Source organism: Equus asinus, chromosome 3, assembly GCF_041296235.1.
Source record: "Equus asinus isolate D_3611 breed Donkey chromosome 3, EquAss-T2T_v2, whole genome shotgun sequence".
Classification (NCBI taxonomy): Eukaryota; Metazoa; Chordata; class Mammalia; order Perissodactyla; family Equidae; genus Equus; species Equus asinus.
The window spans coordinates 121,195,801-121,218,510 of NC_091792.1; the positions used below are offsets into that span (position 1 = coordinate 121,195,801).

The 22,710-nt window shown below is 33.3% G+C and overlaps 1 protein-coding gene across 39 annotated transcripts in view; it reads right to left on the reverse strand.

Annotated features, from left to right (window-relative positions):
- Positions 1-22,710, reverse strand: part of FIP1L1 (factor interacting with PAPOLA and CPSF1) — a 75,436-nt gene that overhangs the window by 24,096 nt on the left and 28,630 nt on the right. For 21 of the 39 annotated variants that reach the window (XM_014853503.3, XM_014853501.3, XM_044765981.2 and 18 more), the window contains 3 exons: positions 18,897-19,004; positions 9,623-9,716; positions 7,499-7,655 (listed from right to left, as the gene is read on the reverse strand). In XM_014853503.3, the coding sequence (XP_014708989.1) occupies positions 7,499-7,655; positions 9,623-9,716; positions 18,897-19,004 (359 nt within the window). The remainder of the gene's footprint in view (positions 1-7,498; positions 7,656-9,622; positions 9,717-18,896; positions 19,005-22,710) is intronic. The other 18 variants (XM_014853506.3, XM_014853508.3, XM_044765990.2 and 15 more) reach the window with 1 other exon arrangement.

Sequence of the window (22,710 nt, forward strand, 5' to 3'; positions counted from 1 at the left end):
CCTCTATGTCTTCTTGGTATTCATGCTTTGATGAAGCAAGCTGCCACGCTGGAAAGGAAGTGAATCTTTTTAACCAAGAGGTGAGTGAGTTTGAAGATGAATCCTCTCTCAGTCAAGCCTCTCAGATGACCATCTCAAAGTCTGTGAGGGACCTTGAAGCAGAGGACCCAGCTAAGCTGTCCGTACATTCCTAACCCACAAAAACTGTACTACAATAAGTGTATGTTGTTCTAAGCCACTGCACATTCTGGAATAATTTGCTGTGTAGCAATAGTTAACCAATACATATAACAACTACCTATCATTTCTCTATTAAGTGCAAATAAAAGAAAAAAGCATGGCAGAATTATGTGAACTATGCTTCCTTTTTGTCACTAGTAACTTCCAAATTTCATGAGCACTATTATGTTACAAATAGATAAGCCTGATCACTTTCCTTAAGTTTCACTAATTTCTACTTCAAAGTCACCAAGCTCATAAGTAAGTCGTGCACCAAGAATCTGAGAACAGAAAGTCAAGGTTTATAAAAATCTTTAAATATCACCTTTTACCATATGCTTTTCTATGTATCACTATGTTTTAAATTATATATACATACACATGTATCATCTACAATCTACCCTTAAAAAAAAACAAAAAAGAAACACAGGATGTAGAATAATGTAAAACGATTTCTTAATAATTAAAGTAAAACAACTAATTACAAGGTGCAAAAACGAATGGAAGTAATTTTAAAGAAAAAATGTGTTAAATGATGTTATGATCACAAAACTTAAAGCAACAAAAAAGTTACCAGCATACTCCATACCTAAAAGGTAAAAAAGATAATATTATGTGTTAACTATAAAACGGATGAACTATTTTACTCATTAGGATCTCTTAATCCTCTAATTTATAATCAAAAGTTTACAGAAAACAAAAATTCTATTAGACAAAAACATCTGATAGAAATGTCAGTATTCTTACAAAGAACTCGTAAATGAATTGTTCTCAATAAGTTCACATATAATCACGAAATGATTGAAAGAGTAGTAGAAACAAAAGGTAAATATTAAGCCATAATTAAATTCTACAAAATAGAGCATCTATGGTATATTAAAAATATAACTATTATAAAGGGGGCATCTATGGGGAAAAAAAGATATTCAAAACTCAATATTCTAAATAAACTTTTAATTTTATTAAACCTACGTTTAAACTAATTTTAATTGTGCCAGAAAATACTATTTATTATAGATTAATTAGCATTATTCCCTATTTTGAGTTTACTGAAAACACCGATAGACTGTTGGGTTGTTTTATGAGGAAGATTAGTCCTGAGCTAACATCTGCCACCAATCGTCCTCTTTTTGCTGAGGAAGACTGGCCCTGAACTAACATCTGTGCCCATCTTCCTCTACTTTACATGTGGGATGCCTGCCACAGCATGGCTTGATAAGCGCTGTGCAGGTCCACACCTGGGATCCAAGCTGGTGAACCCCAGGCCGCCAAAGCAGAGTGCGTGAACTTAACCAGTACCCCACGGGGCTGGCCCCACTTGCTGGGTTCTTTTAATACAGAAATCACAACAATGGGGCTAGCCCCGTGGGGTAGTGGTTAAGTTTGTGCGCTCTGCTTTGGCAGCCCAGGTTCAAGGGTTTGGATCCCAGGCATGGCCATACACCAGTCGCTGGCCATGCTGTGGCAGTGACCCACATAGAAAATAGAGGAAGACTGGCACAGATGGTAGCTCATTGCTAATCTTCCTCAAGCAAAAAAAAAAAAGTCAGATTTGCAACAGATATTAGCTCAGAATGAATCCTTCTCAGGAAAAAACAAAAAAGACAACAAAATAGCAAATGAGCAGTTTGCAAAAACTTCAAGAAATTCTTTTTCAAAGGTAGTTCTGAAAAATATGTTTTTGGAAATGCTTACATTTTTGGCAAACAGCATCAGTTAATATGCAGCTTTGCTGTATAAGACCAAAAATCTTCATGGGACTATAAAATTAGCTTAATGTTATATTCATAAAGTAGCTTCTCAATTAAAGGGACAAAATTGTAGTTCCTGAAGGGTGGTAATGATATTCATCCAATACAGGCCAAGTTTCTCCCGAAGCAGCAGTTCTCAAAGTGTTATGTAGAGATTCCTGGGGGTCCCTAAGACCCTTCTAGGAATCTGCAAGGTCAAAACTACTTTCATAAAAACACTAAGTTATTTGCCATTTCACGCTTATTCTCTTACAAGTGTACAAGGAAGTTTTCAGAAGCTTCATGACATGTGAAATCACAATAGATTTAATGCAGAAACAAATAAAAGAATCCAGTTTTTTTCTATTAAGCCACACAGTAAAGAGATTTCCAAAACTGTAAAAGAAGGCCACTGTTTGTACTAAATGTTGTTCTGTAAAAATAGTTATTTTTTGTAAAAATGTTATCTTAACGTTACTATGTAATGGGGTTTATGTGAGCATTTTCAAAATAATACATATTTTAAATATAATAAATATTTTAATTTCAAATACAAAAAAATAAATAGCGCACACATAAAGAAAAGCTCTTTGGGGTCTGCTGCAATTTTTAAGAGTATAAAGGAGTCCATGACCAAACAGTTTGACAGTCACTGTGCTGGAATCAGACTGCCACCAGAAAAATAATTCAGACAATGCAGGCCTCAGAGGAAATGCAGAAAGAGTCCAGATGTGAGCTGCTTTTCTCCCTAACCTCATGTATGACCGTTAACCCAAAATCAAAATATTTAAGGAATGAATAAGATTCTTAAGTTCATACAATTCATAGTACTAGACAACTAGTAAGACACTAATGTACTTGACAGTAGTCTTTTAGGAAGGAATCTACTTCCTTCTAAAATGCAGAATGTTACACATTTTCAAATCGAGATAAACAGCCAACCCATATACCCTACTTTAAGCGGGGATGACTTCTCTGTGGTTCTACATCTCAGTAAAGCAAAGAGCCTTCTTCAACTTAGTGGAATTCTACTCCTGAGCTAGATTTCTACTGTTCCCAAGACTTAACAGAACCACAATCATATGAGCCTTAATACTGATTAATGTAACAAGAAATGCGCTAAACTGAATCTGCCTTCTCTTTCAATAAAGTCCATCATAAAATATGGAGATAAAATATAATGACACTAAATTAACATTTAAAGCCTAAATTAAAAGTCTACCATAAAACGTAATATACTTTGAACAAAGTTTTAAGTTTGTTTATAATCATTAATTAAATTACTTTTCTTTGAAAAAACAAAATAAGCCAGACACAGAAGGACAAATATTGAAGAATTCCACTTATATAAGGTACTAGAATAGGTAAATTCATAGAGAAAGAAATCATAGAGGGTACCAGGGGCTGGAGTAGGGCAGAAGGGGTTATTATTTAATGAGTACATAGTTTTTGTTATGGATGATGAAAAAGTTTCAGGTATAGATCATAGTGATGGTTACACAACATTATGAATGTATTTAATGCCACTGAATTGCATACTTACAAATGATTAAAATGATAAATATTATATTTGACCACAATAAAAAAAACACACAAAATCCACTACTCTATAACATCAATCCTTCCACTTCTACAATTTTTCTTCCAATAAACAAGTATTTCTTAACTGGTTTATTCAGTAAACACAGACTTCTTAACACAAATCAGGCAAATAGTAAAACCTCTGTTAACCGGATTTTTTTTTTTTCTTTTAATCTGATTCCTGCTCTTTACAACCTCCCTAACTTTCCTATCCACAAATATATATGCATGCACCTCAACACCAGGGAAATACTTAAAAAAACAAACAAATGAACAAACAAAAACTTTAAGACATGTTATCAGGGTAAACTTACATAATCCAATAATAGAGCTTTCTTGCTTCAACATAGTTAATAAAATAGGCTTTTAAGCAAAACTGCCTGCAGTTAGGATTCTGGTTCTGCTACTTTTTAGCTATTACTTAAACTCCTTAAGCCCCAGTTTCCTCATCTGTAAAATTGGAATATCTATTTCAGATATTGTCAAGAATCAAACTGAGTTAATACAAGAAATGTGCTCAGAACAGTGCCTTCAAGAATAGGCATTCAATAAATATTAAGTATTATTAGCTATTATTTCTATTACTCAATGAAAGCATGAAACCATATTAATATATTTCTGAAAAAATTTAATACAATAGAAGCTATTCTCTAGTTCACTAGAAAATGAAATTAACAGACCAGATTTTCTGAAAATTAAGGAGGATCTTGAATAACTGCTGTTTTCAAGCTACTGTAAGTACAGTGGCAAGGAACCACATTAAATACTTATCCATTTTAAAAAGCTACTCCAAAAGTCACGACAGTTAGGACCAGAGGTCCCTTACACGTTTGTTGTAGTCTCCAATACACAATCTCTACTCTTCATACAAATCAATTGTGGCCAGAGTACTTTGTCCTCTGTTACTAACAAGGTTTCACGTATGTTTGTAGACGTGTGCTCGAGGAGAGGAGGCAATACACTTCTCCTGTGAACTATCTGACAATAAAAGTCCCCTGAATGAAAGCTGTCTCCATCACCTCCCTATTGCTATAGAGTAGCTATCTATTTATGCAAGGAGCCATGTCTGTAACCCTCTAAGAGGTGACTATAAATTTTATCCTCCAAACCAGGGCATTTCTGAGAGAGAATAATAATGATCAAGCTGGGACAAAAAGTCCTATAAAAAGTAGGACTGTTCCAGGCAAACAGTTGGATGTATGGTTACCCTATTTATGAAAAAACTGGTAGCACCCCAAAATATGGGCATAATGTATCATTACTGTATTTGTCCTGCCATATACAGGACTATAGTCTTAAAAACTTATGCATTTGAAAGCTAATGTTAACAAAGGCAACATTAAAATATGTTTAAAGTAATTCTCAAAAGATTTTTTTCCTTTTCCTTTTAGTATTTCTCAAGAAAGCAAAAAGAAAACCCAAGGTTTCCCTAAGAAAAATGGAGTACTTTTTAAGGTGATACTAAGACTCCTTAGCTAGTTCTCTTTTGTTACCTGCTTATGATTCTTAAGCTGATCTAAATTACAGAAACCTACAGAACATATCATAATTATGTGGTTCTGTGGTAAACGGTAACTGAAAATGTGGCTTTAATCAAGGCCTACATTCAACTGATATACACCTATGCAGCCGCGCTGTTGTTTAAAGCCAGCGCCCATTCTGATTGATAAGTGCCTGTGTGACTGTACCAACTGTCAATCTGAAAATCCTTCTGGTGTTATGGATGCATAAATATGCTGTTAACATATTTAGGGAATGTCAAGTATACACAAGACATTGTGATTAGCACTGTGGGGAAACACAGATGGAAATACACAGCCCATGCTCTCTCCAACAGCCCACAATCTAGTCAAAATAAGAAGTAACTCGGATAGTCTCAACTTATAAATATTTGGTTTTAATATGAATTGGTATCTCTCCCCGCCCCAACAGCAAATATACGACAGTTGGCTACTGCTTAAACCAGAATTAGAATTCATCTGAATTTGTATTCCTTAAATGCTGACAGGTCGGCATGGAAATGTAATCTAAGAATAAGCATCAAAGGAAATCTAGACAGGTATTTAAAATACAGAAAACACGTAGCTGAAAACTAACATTAAATAAACAGCTTAAGCCACAGAAAAATAATCAGTGGTACTCCACAATATAATACCATAGATAATCTAAGCATTATTAAAAGATCTGTTCTCCTTATAAACAGAGGTTATATGGCAAAGACATGGAGTAACTGTATCATTTTGGAAAAAAGCATACTTCCAGATAATGACACTGCCTATCAGCAATATCCTATAGAACTTCTAAATATATTCTTATACCAGTGAGGTATTTACTTTTCCATCATTACTTCATTCCACTTCTCTCTCACTTACTTTAATAAACAGATAGTATGGTAAACAGATAGCAACTATAAAAAATGTTAGCCATCTGAGGATATACTATATTTGCTAGTAAATATGAAAATTCTTTTAAATCACCTTTAGTACCTACTAAAGTTTACGAATACAAAGCAATCTAGCATAAGGCCTATTATCACATACACTGATAATCTTTTAATCTCATTAAATCAACTATGTTCAATATTAACTATTTCTACATTTTTATCTTTTTCAGAGGACCCGATGCATCACTAAGTCCTCACTACTTTCCCTTTTCATTTAGTTAATTCTCGTCATATTAAAGACCCAAGAACCCTGGATCCAATCACAACTTCTGAATAGTTTGTGCTTCAGAACAAGAAAGTTATTGTTGGAACAAGAAACGCACTGAACTTTAAAAATAATGTTATCTGGAGTAAGCACCTCCAATCTATCCAGTCTTCTCATTCCTCTATTTTTGAGACAACAGATTCTTTAAAGCCAGTCATTTTTCATAATAAATTTCTTATTCTTTTTGAAGGTAGAGGTAGCAAGGCAAGGGAATCAAGGGAGTTGTGGCTGTAGGGCCGAAGCAACAGCTGACATTTAGAGCCCAAGGACGATTACTATAGGGAAGGACTATTCATATATTTGCCCCTTTATTTGCCTCTGTACTCTCAGCACAACTGGTACCTTAAAATAAAGACAGCACTCTTGCAAATGCAAAGTCAATGAGTAGACATGCCTCTTTAGTATAAACTGATTTTATTAATAGAAAGCAAATCTTAACATATGTCACATATGTAGCTCTGATTAGGACCAGCAGCTAATTTTTATCATTTATTACTGGCATTCTTCCTAGGAAGAAAGTAATTACTATCTCAGTCAATCTTCTTAGTTTCATTAAATATTGGTTAAAGGGATAAATATTGAAAGTTCACTGGGAATAAAATAACAAAGACTACTGGATAAAATGTATAAAGTATAAAATTTGGGGATTATTTGTGAATTTTTTTCTACTGCCACTTATCTAGTTTTCAATAAATGATCAAAAGTGGCTAAAAATCTGATAAAAATTTACATTAGTTTTCTGTCTTGTTTAAAAGAGGTAAATACCAGGTACCTGGCACCCAGAAGCAGTCTCCTAAAAGGAAATCAGTATACAAAGAAACAAGATGACAAGACTGAGATTTTCATTTCAATTTCTTCACAAACTACAATTTTTCTGACCTACTCCAATTCTAAAAGTATCTTTCAAATTTTTTGCAAAACAAGTTAACATGGTTTACAATTTAGTATGGATTTATACATATACAATTAGCAACTTTAGTTTGGGGATCACTAAGATATGTTTGGATCACAATTTCAGTATCTGTATATTCTTCTCTATTTTGGTATATTGATTCTGCTATGCTAAACAAGCAAGACATGTATTTATGTTTCAGTGTGAATCTACTAAGACATAATAAATTTCCTATCTATTACTCTTAATTCAATGCAATCAATGAAGATGTTATTTTCAAATATATATTTTAATTGTTAAATTCAAAATAAAAGAAACACTCACAGGTTATTTTCCTTTCAAAATCAAATGTCTTATTTACTATTTACCTGGTGGTGGAATCAGAGGTGGAGCAGTGCTGACAGTTGGAGGAGGTGGAAGAAACGGAGGAGGTGGAAGGTGGGTGGGAGGAGCTCCTGGAGGGAAAAATGGAGGCGGTTTGCTAAAATTGTTGTCTACTTCAGTAGCAGATCTTTCAGAAAGGACCTAAAATCAGAGTACAGTTAATTAAAAAGATGAATAATGTTCTTATCTAAGATTAAACTCAGTAAATTAATTTCACTTAATCTAAAAAACGAAGTAACAAGGTTTATTCACATATACATACTTTGGGGAGGTGGGAATAATTTTTCTATGTGTGTGATATGTGTGTATATATACAGATATGAGTATACACTCACATTTTTTAAAATGTTCATATTCAAAGGCTAGAAAAAATAACTGAATCATTACGAAAAAATTCTTAGTAAGAAATAATTAAGTGATAAAAACATTCTAAACAAGAGACAGTTATATACTTTATATATATATAATGTAATGAGTATTATCTTTGCTATCCAACCAAAGTTAAACTATTAAAATTAAGGCAATGTAATCATTAGTCATAGATACCAGCATTAAGAAATTAACACGGCAACGGAGCCAGATAGTCCTTGTACCAGGGCCTGTCACCAGGTTGCAAAGTAAGAGCCTGTAAGGCATTCATCAACAGGGTACAAATAACAGGCAGCTGATATATAAATAACTTTTTCACGTGAGCCTTGTAACTTTAAGAAAGGGGTTTATACTTGAAAAGTAAAAGTGCTTACAAAATACTGATTTGTATGAACAGCTAAGGGACAGGCACCAAACCCACAGAAGAGAGGCACCTAGAAATCTGGATTTTTGACAAGCTCCCTGAGGGATTCTGATGTGCAAACAGATTTGGGAAACATAGAAATAGGCAACATAATGTTGTATATTTAATTTATACTTCTCAAATCCTTGCTGGCTAAAGCATATCATTTAAACATATAATCCCTCCTTTTGTTAACTTTTCCTACATTTAAGTATAGTAATGTTCTAAGGCTTATGGTGATAAGCTACTTTTAAAGTAGGGAACAGAATTATTTTAAGAAATCATGGCATTTCAATGGTGGAGGGAAAGAAAGGACTATCTTCCATTTTAAAAATGATTTACCTTTCATGATGCTGAAAAGAACATTTTATATGATTAATTTATTAAAGGTAATAAGAAACTAAACACTTAGGATATTTTTTAAAGTACTCAGAAAAAGGAAATAATGAAAAAAAGTGTGGTCAAGCTATTGGCTGAAAGTCACAGTTACTATAGTTCTAACTTGAATTATTCAAGTTATTAATAATTCCTCTCCTTTCATTTTTTCACTTGAAAACAAAGGAAACATATTTCCCCCTGAAATGTCACATTAAATAAATTATGGTATATCTATACAGTGAACCTACCATAAGATTTTAAATCATATTTTTATGAATATGGGAAAATGCAAATGATGATTTTAAATTAAAAAAAGGATACACATAAAAATAGTAATAGTAGTGGGGCTGGCCCCGTGGCCGAGTGGTTAAGTTCGCACGCTCCGCTGCAGGCGGCCCAGTGTTTCGTTGGTTCGAATCCTGGGCGCGGACATGGCACTGCTCATCAGACCACGCTGAGGCGGCGTCCCACATGCCACAACTAGAAAAACCCACAACGAAGAATACACAACTATGTACCGGGGGGCTTTGGGGAGAAAAAGGAAAAAATAAAATCTTAAAAAAAAAAAAAAAAAGTAATAGTAGTATCCCAATATTGCTTAGTGACAAGGAAGAGATGTACCAGAATGTTAAGAGTGGCTATCTTTCTATGGCAGAATTATAGGCAGTTTTATTTTCTTTTTTGAACTTTTCCCATATTTTCTTTTTTTGTCCAATGAACCTATATATTATATGTTGATAGCAAGGAAAAAGAAATCTTACTAAAAAAGATCCAAAGGTCATAAATTCTAAATGGAACAGCTTTTGCAATAAAAGGGTGATCAATTCCACATTTTTAATCTTTGTAGCACCTAAAGCACCTAACACATAGCATAGCACTATGAATATGTACTGAATAAATTAAATTAGAACATGAATATAATCCTTCAGTTAAAAAAATAATTTTTAAAATACTAAACCTGTATGTTGCTGTTTTCATTTGCCCGTCGCCTTCCTTCTACTCGGCTGATAGTTATAGTCTGACCAATAACATCAATTGCCCCAGGTAATCTCCTGCAACATAAAAATGGAATCAATTTAGTTTCATCTAATTAGATGTTTGAAAAATAATAAAAAATATTAGATGAGAAATAAAATCTTAAACCCTTTGCAATGTACTTTAAAATAAAATCGGATCACAACACACATTGAAAAAACTTCAGAGTTAGTCAGATCTTGTTACTTTGCACTGTAATAAACACTCAGTTTTACTAATAAGATGGAACCAACACACTCAACAATGACCATAATGTTAAATCTTAAGTATTTTTATAGGTTATCTTCTACAATTTACTATTTTGTAAGACTGAATTTATCTTTGTGAAATTGAATCAGATAGCAAATGCTGTTAAACAAATGAAAATAAAATTTTTTGGCCACTATAATTGTAACACCTATCACAGTTCTATTACGAAACTTTTAAAATTCCCCAAAAAGGCTTGAAAAGAAACAAGGCTCATTTTGATTCACACAGGATGTTGTCCTTAGTGATTTATTCTGAGCTATTTAGAAAGCACAAAAAGAGAACCAGTTTTCCATTTCTGATAACTTGCCTTTAGTTGGAAATCTCAAATATTTAAATGTCTGTCCCACCTCTAACTGTACTTACAATCAATCCATTAAAATTTAAGTATATGAGTAGATAGAAAATAGTCTACCACAAAATAATGCTTCAAACTTCACAGAAAAATCAAAATCAAAATAATGTTAAAACCATTTAGTGTAGTTAAGGACTTCATAAAAGTTTATATACTTAACAAGACACAGAGGTCACTTGTCAGAATAGGCAATGAAAAATGGAGGCAAATTAGATGAATTTCCCTTCCTTTATATCTCAGTTCTCAACAACTCTGCCTTTATTAAAACTTTATAAAAGTAAAACAATCTAAATACCATAGAGCCTTCCACAGTCAACACAGTTAGGTTCCTAAAATGACTAATAACAGCAGCTTCCATCTGTTGAATGCCTACATATTATAACTAACCCTTATGATAACCCTCAACTTAAACAATTACGTATACTCATTAAAGATGATAAAGCTAGGGCCCAGAGTGATGTCACGGATCTCAGTAAAAATTAAATGCCAAAACTTTTAGATCTAAGTCTCTGATTCCAAAGCCCACAGACCCTTCCCTTGAGCCATGCTGCCTTCTAGCAAGATAATTGGTCTTTGAGAAATTTAAGACTTCTAGAAATGAAGAATTGGTGCAAGTTTGTCTCAAATGAACCTTGAAAAGCCCCATAAATAATTTTATGCTCATAAAAACAAAACAAAGACTGCCCTATAAAAAGTATATAATGGCATCTGAAATGTCTTCAACTACATAGTCAATTCCTACTTACCATCTAGCCCACTTAAGATTTCTGTTCTCTTTAATTTTAATACAAAAAAAAGGTTCAAGCATTTCTGATTTGGTATCTGAGACACTGATTTCCTAGTTTCCCTCATGATCCCAAAGACCAAGAGTGATTTTACTTAACTTGTACCCTTCAATACAGCTGGGAAATTATCCCTACATTCACTCATTAGAAAAAGCCAAATACCTCTGACACAAAACAAATATTACTCCAATTTCTTCCCTAAAACTTAAAATAATTACAAAGCTATGGCCACTATAATTTCATATTAAAGTACATGCCGTCAGCCTTCTGATATATACACACATCTCAGATTCCAACATGCTAACAGATAAAGGTGTATATTCTGAGACCAGGATTTCCCTCACTATTTATCGTTACCTAGACTTCATTGTAAAAATCTTTATTTCTACTCAACTATTTCCTTTTCCACTCTTTTCTATTCCCTATCACTGGATTCTCCCCCTCCATCTTTTTAAATTTATTCCCATCAAGAACAGATTCTCACAAATTTATTTGGATTTGCAATTTGGATTGCAAATTCTCCAAACTGTTAAAGCTACCATATATTAAATCTAGATATATAATTTTTGTGCTGAGAGGAAAGATTTCTACAACCGTTAACCATGGATTTCTAAGAACGTCTGCTTTCAAAAATTCTGGGACACACTTCCTAAAGTTTATCTTAAATATGGTCAGAAAAGTCTACTTTTTTCCAGCTTTAAATGGATTATTTAATCACTAAAGATTCAAAATGGGAAATACTATGCTTCTAAAAACATACAAATGAAAAATTAGCCTTAACAAACATATATGCTAGAGGGAGTCCAGAAAATTGCAATTCCTTACATTTCCATAATAGTAACACCTCCTTGCCCAGGTATCTTTACCAAATTGATTTGCCTTAATCAGAAATGTGAAGCTTACCATTCTGTTCAGAAATATTTTTATGACAGATACATAAATACGTACCAAAGTAACAAAAGAGCACATATTTATCACAGATGAATAATTAAACAATCCAATACTATTCTTACCACATTATGGAAAACAATATTGAATCGTATTATTCTGAAAGTTTGTGATGTACCACTTTTTATTTCAATGCATAAGAAGATTGAGCAGAGGGCTTCACTGTGAGGATCTACTGTACATACACCACACACAGTACTTGGATTTCCAGAGCACGGTTTTAACTGGACTCACAAATTTGTTCAGTAAGGCAGACAGCTATTGCAGCTATCGAGACTCTTCTCTACATTAGACTCAACCACTTACTAAAAAGCTGAAAAAGACAGAAACTAACCACAGCGTATGTCTACAGTGTCATTAATCCACATTTTAGCATAGGCAGTGAATGTTCACAGGAGCTTCTACCTTTCTTCCTGGCACAGATAAATATGAAAACATCTCTGAAATTATAAGGGAAGTAAATTAAAATTAAAATGTCATATTTTGATGCTTCTGATGTTCCAGAAAGGGTATGAGGGCAGTTTACAGAGATACAACAGAAATTTTAAAAGTGACAAAATCAGCCAAGGGAAGAGAGACTAAAGGTTAGTTAGTAATCTTTAGACACAAATTTATCTCTGAGCTTCTTATTTTTTAACAGCCAAAATAATGGATATTATTAATAACAAAAGTCTTTAATGTACATAAGATAAAAACAAAGCATTAGCTCTGAAGACTGCTTTTTCTGGTAATAATAATAGCTAGCATTTCTTGAGCACCTACCATGTGCTAGGAAAGCACTGTTCTAAGCACTCTACATATTTACTCTCATAATAACCCTAGGAAGTAGCAACTATTATTATTTCCATTTTACAGATGAGAATAAAGAGAAAAAAGTTCTCATTTGACTCCATCTTCATAGGAAGTATGATAGAGTACAACAGTTCTTAAATTTTTCTGACCACAAAACAAAGTTCTTGAAGAAACACATTTGCACAGCAATCCAGTATACACACATTATATAAAAAACTGAAAGGAAAGTTTCATGAAACAATATTTACTTACACTTACCATAAAGGAGAAAGAGTAACATTGAAATCAAATCTGATTTTACTAATATTTAACCATAACACAGGAAAAAAATAAACAGGACAAAACCAAGAAATATTCGGTAGTGGAGACCACCAAACTGAAATCATACTCTACTAATTGTACTGCAATCTCATGCTTTGAAAAACACTGAAATAGGGACAAAGTTTCCAGTATTACCACAGTGAAAACAAAGGTGAACTTCATAGAGCTGTTTCTCAAAATGTTCCTCAATACCAGGTGAAGCATAACAACAATTAACTCAGTAAAAGTAGTTTAATCAGGGGAAGCCAAACAATGTGGTCTGAGCATACAGCTCTCTCAGTGGTCAGGCTTAACCTAAGGATTTAACTGTGCTTTTCAGCAAGCATTCTTAACATGGGAAACAAGAGGGATCAGGAGGTCCCTGAACCTAAATATACGTTATGTATATACATGGATCATTCAAGCAAGAGTCTACAGGATGCAGCAAATTTTCAAAGGGGTTACTGCTTCAAAGAAAGTTCAGAACCATTATTCTAAAAGAATGAATGACTCACATACCCTTGCTATGAATGTTATTGCCTCACAACAGAGCTTCTTAGTAAGAATTGGATAGCAGATGGTTCAAGGGTATATTCTTTAAGAAACAGCCACCCAGAATATGGCTATTTCATATTCCCAAGATAAAGACAGAAGCACTTGGTAGGACTGTCTAACTCGGGTCAATACATGCTCAATAGATGCTCAATAGACAGCTGTAACAATTCTGTACGGAAACTGGGGCAACATCTTTTAAGCGACTTTAGGAAAGAGGTGAGCCTTGAAAGACACGGGGAATGATTTAGCCACAGAGGATGGGAAGAGAGGACGTTTTAGATGGAGGGAAGAACATGAGCAGAGAAAGGATGTGGGGAAAATATTATGTGCAGGATTCCAATTTGGCAAATATACTATCTACCAGTCTGCCAACAGAAAAAGCATGATCCACCTTTGACAGTGATTACCAACAAAAAGATTTTCAAAGAAGAGGAGAATATAAACTAAATGACAATCACACATATGGAAGGACTCTGTGAGGTGTGAAATACTAAGCAAATGTCAGTTCTCATTACAGCCAAATCTATCATTTTACTTCAAATTCCAAGGTGCTCAGTTAACATTTGATTTTAATCTTTATGCCAAGCCAGAATCCAAGTCTCTAAAATCAGTGGTTCTCAACTTTGCCTGAACATCAGAACCATGTGGGAAGCTTTCAAGAATCCCAATGCTCAGAGTGCACACCAGACCATTTAAATCAGTCTCCTGGGCCTTAGCGTTAATAATTTTTTGAAGCTCCCCACATATTCCAATACAAAGCCAAAGGTGAGGACTACAACTAATGGCATGCCTAAGGAAAAGACTCACATTTTGGTCTCCTCTAGAAAGAATTTAAAGTAGTTGATAAAAATTAATATTTAACTCCTTAGTACTCAATAAATATAAAGTCATATCTATCAAGGTCTGATAATTAAGGTAAGGATGTCATTCATTACATACAGATTTTTATATTATCTTTTGAGTTTTGTGGACTCACACAGTACTGCTTCTATACTTGTTTTAGCTTCACAAGCACAAGAATAATTTTCTCTACAGTGTATACATAGTTTATAATCCTGTCTAGAAAAGTAATATATGTCCAAAATAAAAACCACAGTATTTAAAACTGTCTTCAGGACATGTAATTTATTTTCTTTCAGTACTACATTTAAAGAGACTGATAAAGCCTACGATGGAAGCAAAGATTTAAAGGGAACTAACACTTACTGGATGCCCTGCAATAGGTGCTTTCACAAATTTAGAAATTACTTAAGCCACAAGTACGTTGCAAGGAAGGTACCAATTAGTTTCATTTTCATCGATGTGGAAAGAGGCTCTTTTGTGAAGTAAAGCGCCAGCACCAGAATTCAGGCTCCGTTATGATCAACTCCAAGACCCTCCCCTGTTCTTTTATAAGAGTGTTTCCCATGCTAAATTTTTGGGGGCCTGAATTTTAAAACTGTCGTTACCTTTTAAGCAATATTAAAAACAAACAAAAAACCCTGAATGCTTAAAGATGAAATACGTTAAAATCTGACTCACTGGAGGACATAATATGTCCATTAGGGCAGCCAAGTTTACTCACTTTTGTGTAGAGCTTGGAATAAAGCTTTACCTGCCATATTTACGTTTAATTTCATTTTTGAAATCTATCATTGATAGGAAGAGATACCATTCTACAGGGAATTTTTTAAAAATAAAGGCCTTCAGTATGTCTAATCGCATAAAATCTTACAAGCTACACAATACAACACACATTCAAGAGTGTTCAAACGCCATGAAAGCACAGGTGGCATCTTTTCAGTACATTACTTCATCGAGACATAATAGTAAGTAGAGTGAGAAAAAGAGGTCAATTTTAGATTTAATGTTCATTTACCATCCAGTTTTACTGTAAGTTTTATGTTTGTCTGTTATAATAAATGCAAGTAGATTTTAATATTTTAGTGATTCTGTATTGAAAAGCAATTTTACTATTCTACCTGTGTTTCAAGAGTCTGAATCAGTTACAAACCATTCTCATATTGGAAAACAAGCTTAATAAAACCACCTAGAATTTGGAACTAATTACCTAAGAGAAGCAGAATTTGATATTATAAAATGAAAACAAAACACAGAAATAAACTGGACACTAGGATAAGATTATAATAATCATACTGTTGCCAATTTCAATTTTATGTGTTCATTAAAACTGCTTCATTATTCTTAATTGGGTTTACAAGAGTTAGAAATTTGAATTTATAAAACAAACTTACACCAATAAAATGCCATTATTATATACATATAGTTAGCTTAAAGAGTAGTATTAAAGAAAATTTGAAAAACACATTAATTAAGAGGAACAAGTGTGAGATAAAAAGTCTGAGTCTCCAAATATACTAACTTATGAAAAGGATCTCAACCATTGTTTAAGTGCTCTTTACAAAGACACTTAAGCAATGTTTCAAAAACTCCACATTTCTCAGTTACATTAATTACAAGAGCTGGAATCTCATTTTCTATCTTATAAGAAAGCATGTGTATGTATGTGTACATATACACACATACATCATTTAAAAAGATAAAAGTAGCTTTTATCTAGAGGGTTTTTCTTTTAATTTTGAAAAGCACAAAATACTGAAAATACAGTGTGAAATTTCCTAATATCTATATGCCCTGAGACTAATCACAAAGTCAGAATGGAGAGTTTTCTGTGTTTCCAAAGCATTGTTTGTGGGAGCGGGAGGGGGGTGGGGCGAATTATATAGTTCAAGAACTGAGATGTATCATTTTCAGATATGAGAACTACTATTTTGCCTATAAACTAGCCATCTTATTTCAAGAAACAAACTATTACATCAAAAGCATAACTATTTTAAGTAAAAATTCTAAATCAAATGATTGATTAAAAAAGGAATTTCAGATGTTAAAATAGTAACTAAAGAAACAAATATAAAGCTTAAAATTACATTAAAAATAACCGATTTTAAGTATTTCGATGCCTTTGCTTATGAAAGTCAATTGTCCTGAACTGCAGGTATTAAAAGGCAGAAAACCAGGGATTCTGGCCATGGCTTTACTTCTTGATTAGCCATAAATTTGGGCAAATTCCCTAATTTCTTGGATCTCTCCTTTTCCATGTAAACCAGGCACTAGCCAGAAAATAATCAGGATTAAAAAAGCCTTCCAGGTAACAAGGTCAAGCCCTGTCATTTTACAAATGTGGAAAGAGAGGCCTAGAGATTTTAGGGAACTATCCTACAGTCACACAGACACAAAACCAAACCTAATATCTAAATCCAGTACTTATGCCATGAAACTGCTCTAAATTTAGGAAAGTAGGTATTCTTTATATACAAAAATGGCTACTGGGGCTGGCCCCATGGCAGAGTGGTTCAATTCGTGTGCTCTGCTTTGGCAGCCCAGGGTTTCGCCAGTTCGAATGCTGGGCATGGACATGGCACTGCTCATCGAGCCATGCTGGGGCGGCATCCCACTTCCACAACTAGAAGGACCCACAACTAAAAGTAACTATGGACCGGGGGGCTTTGGGACAAAAAGGAAAAATAAAATCTTTAAAAAAAAAAAAAAAGAGGCTACTGATTCACTATCAATAGTAGCAGGGTGAAAATGAAAGCTCTTATTGTCTTGCTCTTTTGGGATCAGTAAATAGGCTGTCCACATTGCTGGCCAGGTTAAATATAAATCCAAGTGTTTCTCTATGCCCTAAGTGCTATGATAACCAAGCTAATCACTATACAGAATTATTATTAGCATGGCTATTAAACTTTTGGGTTCCACTAAAATATTAAACATAAAAAGATTCAGAGACTCCACACTTGTCAGATCTAACTTTTCTTTATTTAAAATAACACTTTCAAAATTTCCATTGGTTCTTCAAGGAGAATTTTAGTTTTAAAAACTAAGATCAATCAATCATATAATACATGTGAAAAAATGCCAATGAGTACTTTTAAAATAATAGAAGGTATACAAATTTTCATTCTATAAACTTGTTAAAAAGCAACACATGCAACTGATGTTCTTCTAAGAATGTAGATAATAAAGAAAATATATTTCTATCTGCATCAGTGACTATACTTACAGTTTGGATATTCTTTAAAAAGTGAAAATATTGTTCACTTCGAGATAAACACACTCTTTTCAGAACGACTAAGTTTATTTGCTCCTAACAAGAAATCCTATTAAAACAAGTTGACTAGAAATTCTTACTACTCATGGGGAATTATAATGAAGACCCCAAAGAAACGAAAATCTAAGAAAATAACATTTTGATAGTTTTTCCTTCCTTTTTCTTTCAGTTGTTATGATCAAAGATATCTGATAATTTATATATATAAAAGTTTGTAAATGAAAATAATGAAAAGCACAGCAATATAGTATCAAGCTGCCCAAGAAAAAAAGCTTAAAATTCTGTAACAACAAAAATAAATAAAATATACCCCACCCCCAATACACCATCATTGTTTAAAAATCCAAATTGTAAATTAGGAAAGTACTTTAGTCTATATTTCTAAGTCAAGCAAAGCATAATTAATTGCTCAGATTGATTTCTGTTGGCAATGTACTTTCATGATCTAACGTTTGCTTCTCATCACATCTCTTAGGGTAGAAATTGTTATTCCCACTTCATAGGCTCAGAGAGTTTACAATACCCATCCAAGGTCGTATGCTTTGTAAATCTAAGATTCAGAACACAAACCAAAAGTCTATGGAGAGTAGATCATGAGTAAAAGCATAGCAACAATAAGGGGAATAGTACTTCCTAGGAAGCTGACAGACCCACCTGATGGAATGGCAGGTTTAAACACTAGCTGGATATAAAGACTGGAAAGATTCAGTGGAGTATGATTTTACAGGTCCCAAATACTGGCTCGGAAGGCTAAACTTTATTCAACAAATAGTGAAAAGCACTCAGGGATTTTTGAATAAGGTGTGATATGAGAAAGAAAAATTAAACCTGCAGCAAGGGGGGAAAAACACTTAGTGAACACTCAGCATGGTTCCATGCAATTTATAATATAACATATAAAAAAGCCAGAGAGAGGCAAGACATGAAGTGATAAGGCCTGATTCATAAGGTAAATTAAAAACCCTCAATTCCATATTGAAAAAGCATAATTTAGGGGGTAAAAATATGGTACAGTCTAATCAAAATGTATTATCTTACTAATGAGATCAAACAACACTGATGATCTAAACATCAGGGAGTATCCAATGTTTAAAAATAGCCTTACCTTAGATCGGGTGATTCGGCCCTCCCATATCGATCCTGCCACTTCCCAACGCTTGAACTGGCTTTTCTGGAGGCAGTACTTGTCTGAGACTGAGAAGAGGTGCTGTTTCTGGTGAGATAAATTTTCTATGTTTTTTCTTACATATTGTTGTCTCTGACCCCCCTTGTTCTGTTTTTTTTTTTCCCTGACATGCTTTTTCTAAAGTCCTTTAGCATGTTCCTACAGGATCAATCTTTTCAAGTCACATAAACTGTTTGCTGTGGTACTAAGACTGCTAGTGGTATTGAAATATAGGTGGTTAAGTTAAGATTTTCTTAACTTTATTTTTAGAAATATTTCTCAACATAGACAGTATGATGTCAAAATGTAGAAATGAGAAAAGAACCAAGGGTTTACTTTAAGTTATATTATCAAGAAATAAATTTCTGTGCTTTTATGAATTAATAACATTAATTTGTGCAGTTTCACCAAATCTTATTTGAAATTTTGGCATTTCTTTCCCTATATTCCTCAATAACAGGCATAAGTATTGTTAGTGTAACCAGTTAACAGTAACACTCTGATGTGCTTCATAAAAACCTACACTACATATGTATTTCATTATATTTATATATATTACAAAAATTCCATTTCAAAATAATTTAACTCTTTCAAAATAAAATTCTAAAGAAAGTTATTTTACCCCTGGTGACATACATACTCCATAAAAAGTTCAATTACTTATACTCTTGCTAATACTTTACGGGCCTAAGACGACCCTCTTTCAAAGCAACAGAAAAAATATGTTTATGTATCTGCTTATTTATGTAAAAGAAACACAGGAAGAATAAACCAGAAACTAGATGAAATGAAATTGGTTACCGACAGGAGTAAGAAATATGGGAAAGAGTGACAAATCTGAGTATACTTTTGACTAGTCTTACCTTTGGAACTATGTTAAATGTTTTATATATGCACAAAATAATTAAGTCAATAAGCATGGAGGAAAAGAAACATTAATACTGAATACACACGGAAATAATGAATCAAATTATATTTTAAATGATTAATATTACCACTCTGAAGGAAACTGTTGAACACAATATTCTCACTATATACCTTCAGTATGTAAGAAAGAAGAAATGAACTCTATTTAACAGGTTTATTTTTTGTAATGATGGGTGCAGAAGTTCTAATCTATTTTGTGTGTATTTTAGGATTAAGCAAATGAGTAAATATACTCATGAATATATGAAATTGTTGGGAACTGATTCTCACTGCTGGAAAAAGGGAGATGTAATATGGAATAGGGAAAGGGAAGTAGAACCCGGGAATGTCAAATTGGAAGTAAAAGAAACATGATGGATGACTGCATGGTTAAAATTTTATAAGGAACATACATATGGTTATTTCATATTGAAATAGCTTGTTTTTCCTAGCTCTGGGTGCTGAAAAGGCCCAGAAACAGTAACACCCCAATAGCAATGAGCATAACTAGTGCTGAGATCTTGGTTTCTAACTATCATTTCCCACCAAAAGGAATCAAGGTGCCTTAAAGAAATGGCTGCTTCTAGGGAAGGGGCAGGGAAAGCACAAGATAAGCCTGGAACATCCGGTAATGCCAGAAAGTAAAGAGATCCTCAAAAAAAGTGATGAGGACATATCAAAAGATCAGAAGAGCCAGTCTGAAGAGGCTCCCACAGACCAAATCTGGAACAATTTGAGCATCCATATGAATTACAGTATATATAAATCATATACATGTAGTTTATATACCATATATACAAATAAGCCATTACTTATAAGCCACACACACACACTCTCTCTTTCCCACAAAAAATAAAATTTAATGAGCGTAGCTGATAATAAATAAGTAAGTGGGGGAGGTGAGAAAGCTCATTTTTAAAGTAGAATGCCAACTAATAAATCTAAGAGGAATAACAGTCAGATAATCACTATTTTGCAGCTATTATAGTAATAACTGTTTAAAGCAACAATCATCAATCGATACTAAAATTCTTGGAAAGTTCAAAGGGAAAAAAGATATTTACACAGTCTCCTCAGAGATTACTTATTAAATACAAAGGAGAAAAACAGTAACTTTGCAGTGCAGAAACCCAAAGAACACCACCACAACTAAGTGATTAAAGTTATCACTAATTACAGAATAAACTGACATCATGTACCTCCAGGCGATGAACTGAGAAGGACATAACATCAGTTACACAGTATTCTGCCCAAGAAGCAAAACCTGAATCTAATAACCAGGGAACATCAGGCAAACTTAGACTGAGGGATGATTTACAAAACAAACAGATTTACAAAATAAATTTTGTACTCTTCAAAATTCAATGTCAACAAATACAAATAATGTCTAAGAAGCTGTCCCAGATTAAAGAAGAACAAAGAGATAAGAGAGTTAATCGTTATAAATGATCTGGACTGAATCCTAAATCAAGGAGGAAAGAAAAGAACTACCATAAAAGATATTATTGAAATAACTGGCAAAATTTATGGCTTGTATATTAAACTACTGATTCATCATTAGATTTTCTAACCTTGATAATTGTGTCCTAAGATTATGTAACAGAATGACCTTGTTCTTAGGAAATACATGCTGAAGTATTTAGAGGTAAAGGGACATGTCTACAATTAACATTCAAATGTTTCAGAAAAAAAATACTTTTGAGAAATTATAAAGCAAATATAGCAAAATGTTATTAACTGGTGAATCCAGGTGAAGAGTATTTAGACACTCCTTACACTTTTCTTGCAACTCTATATAAGTTTGAATTTTTATCAAAATAAAAAATTAAAATTAAAACAACAAATAAAGGGGGCACAACAGGGGTTTCTAGGAGTAATGGTAATGTTCTGTTTATTGATCTATGTACTAGTTACATGGTTGTGCTCAGTTTGTGAAAATTCTTTGAGTTGTACATTCATGACATAATATAAAAACTTTTAAAGATCAAAACATTATGATATATTAAATATTAACAATTTACTTGAGTATGTCAATTTGCTGGGCAGTACAGAAAGTTAGAAACCCAGAACTTCCACTAATAAACAACAAAAAAATCACTAAAAAAAGGTTCTGTGCAAAGATATCAAGAGCCATCTATATCCTAATAAGGCAATCAAAGATTTTAAACAATGGAAATACAGTGGTTAGGTCAGTAGTACAGCTTATTACTGCTAAATATTTCGGGTTCAGTCTCTCTTATTTCTTAAATGGCATTACTGTCTTCTCCCTAAAGTCAATGAAATTTACTTTCAAAGATGTCTCTCCAATCTTCATAAAAACAAAGAATAAAAGAGAAAAAACACAAGTATTTATTTAAGGAAATATTTCACAATGACTGAAAAGAATCCTTTGGATAAAGCAAAGATGAATCCAGAAAACAAACTTACTTTCCTAATGAGCAATGGGTACAGTTCTTTATATCCAAAAGCAACAGTACTGGCATGCTGCGTATGTTTCTACAGGTTGTGGTGGTAATTACCCACTCTTTTTTTAGTAGTAGTGATGGATCTGCTAATTTTTCTATCATTTCTTTACCTCCTTTGTACTGTCCCTTACCCACCACTATCCTCCGATCTCTCCTTAAATCCATGGTCCATCATTATAATCACTTCCTCAAGTACATTTTCATCTTCCTTGCCCCTCAATCCCTGTCATATTTGTCTCATGTAACCTCAACCTGTTAAATCCAATTCCAGATACTCTTCACGAACACAAGATGACATGAATAAGAGCAAGAGAAACAGACCCAATCAAGCTGATTTGTCTCACTTTAAACCAACAGCCATTAACCTCAAGAAAAGTTGGAAA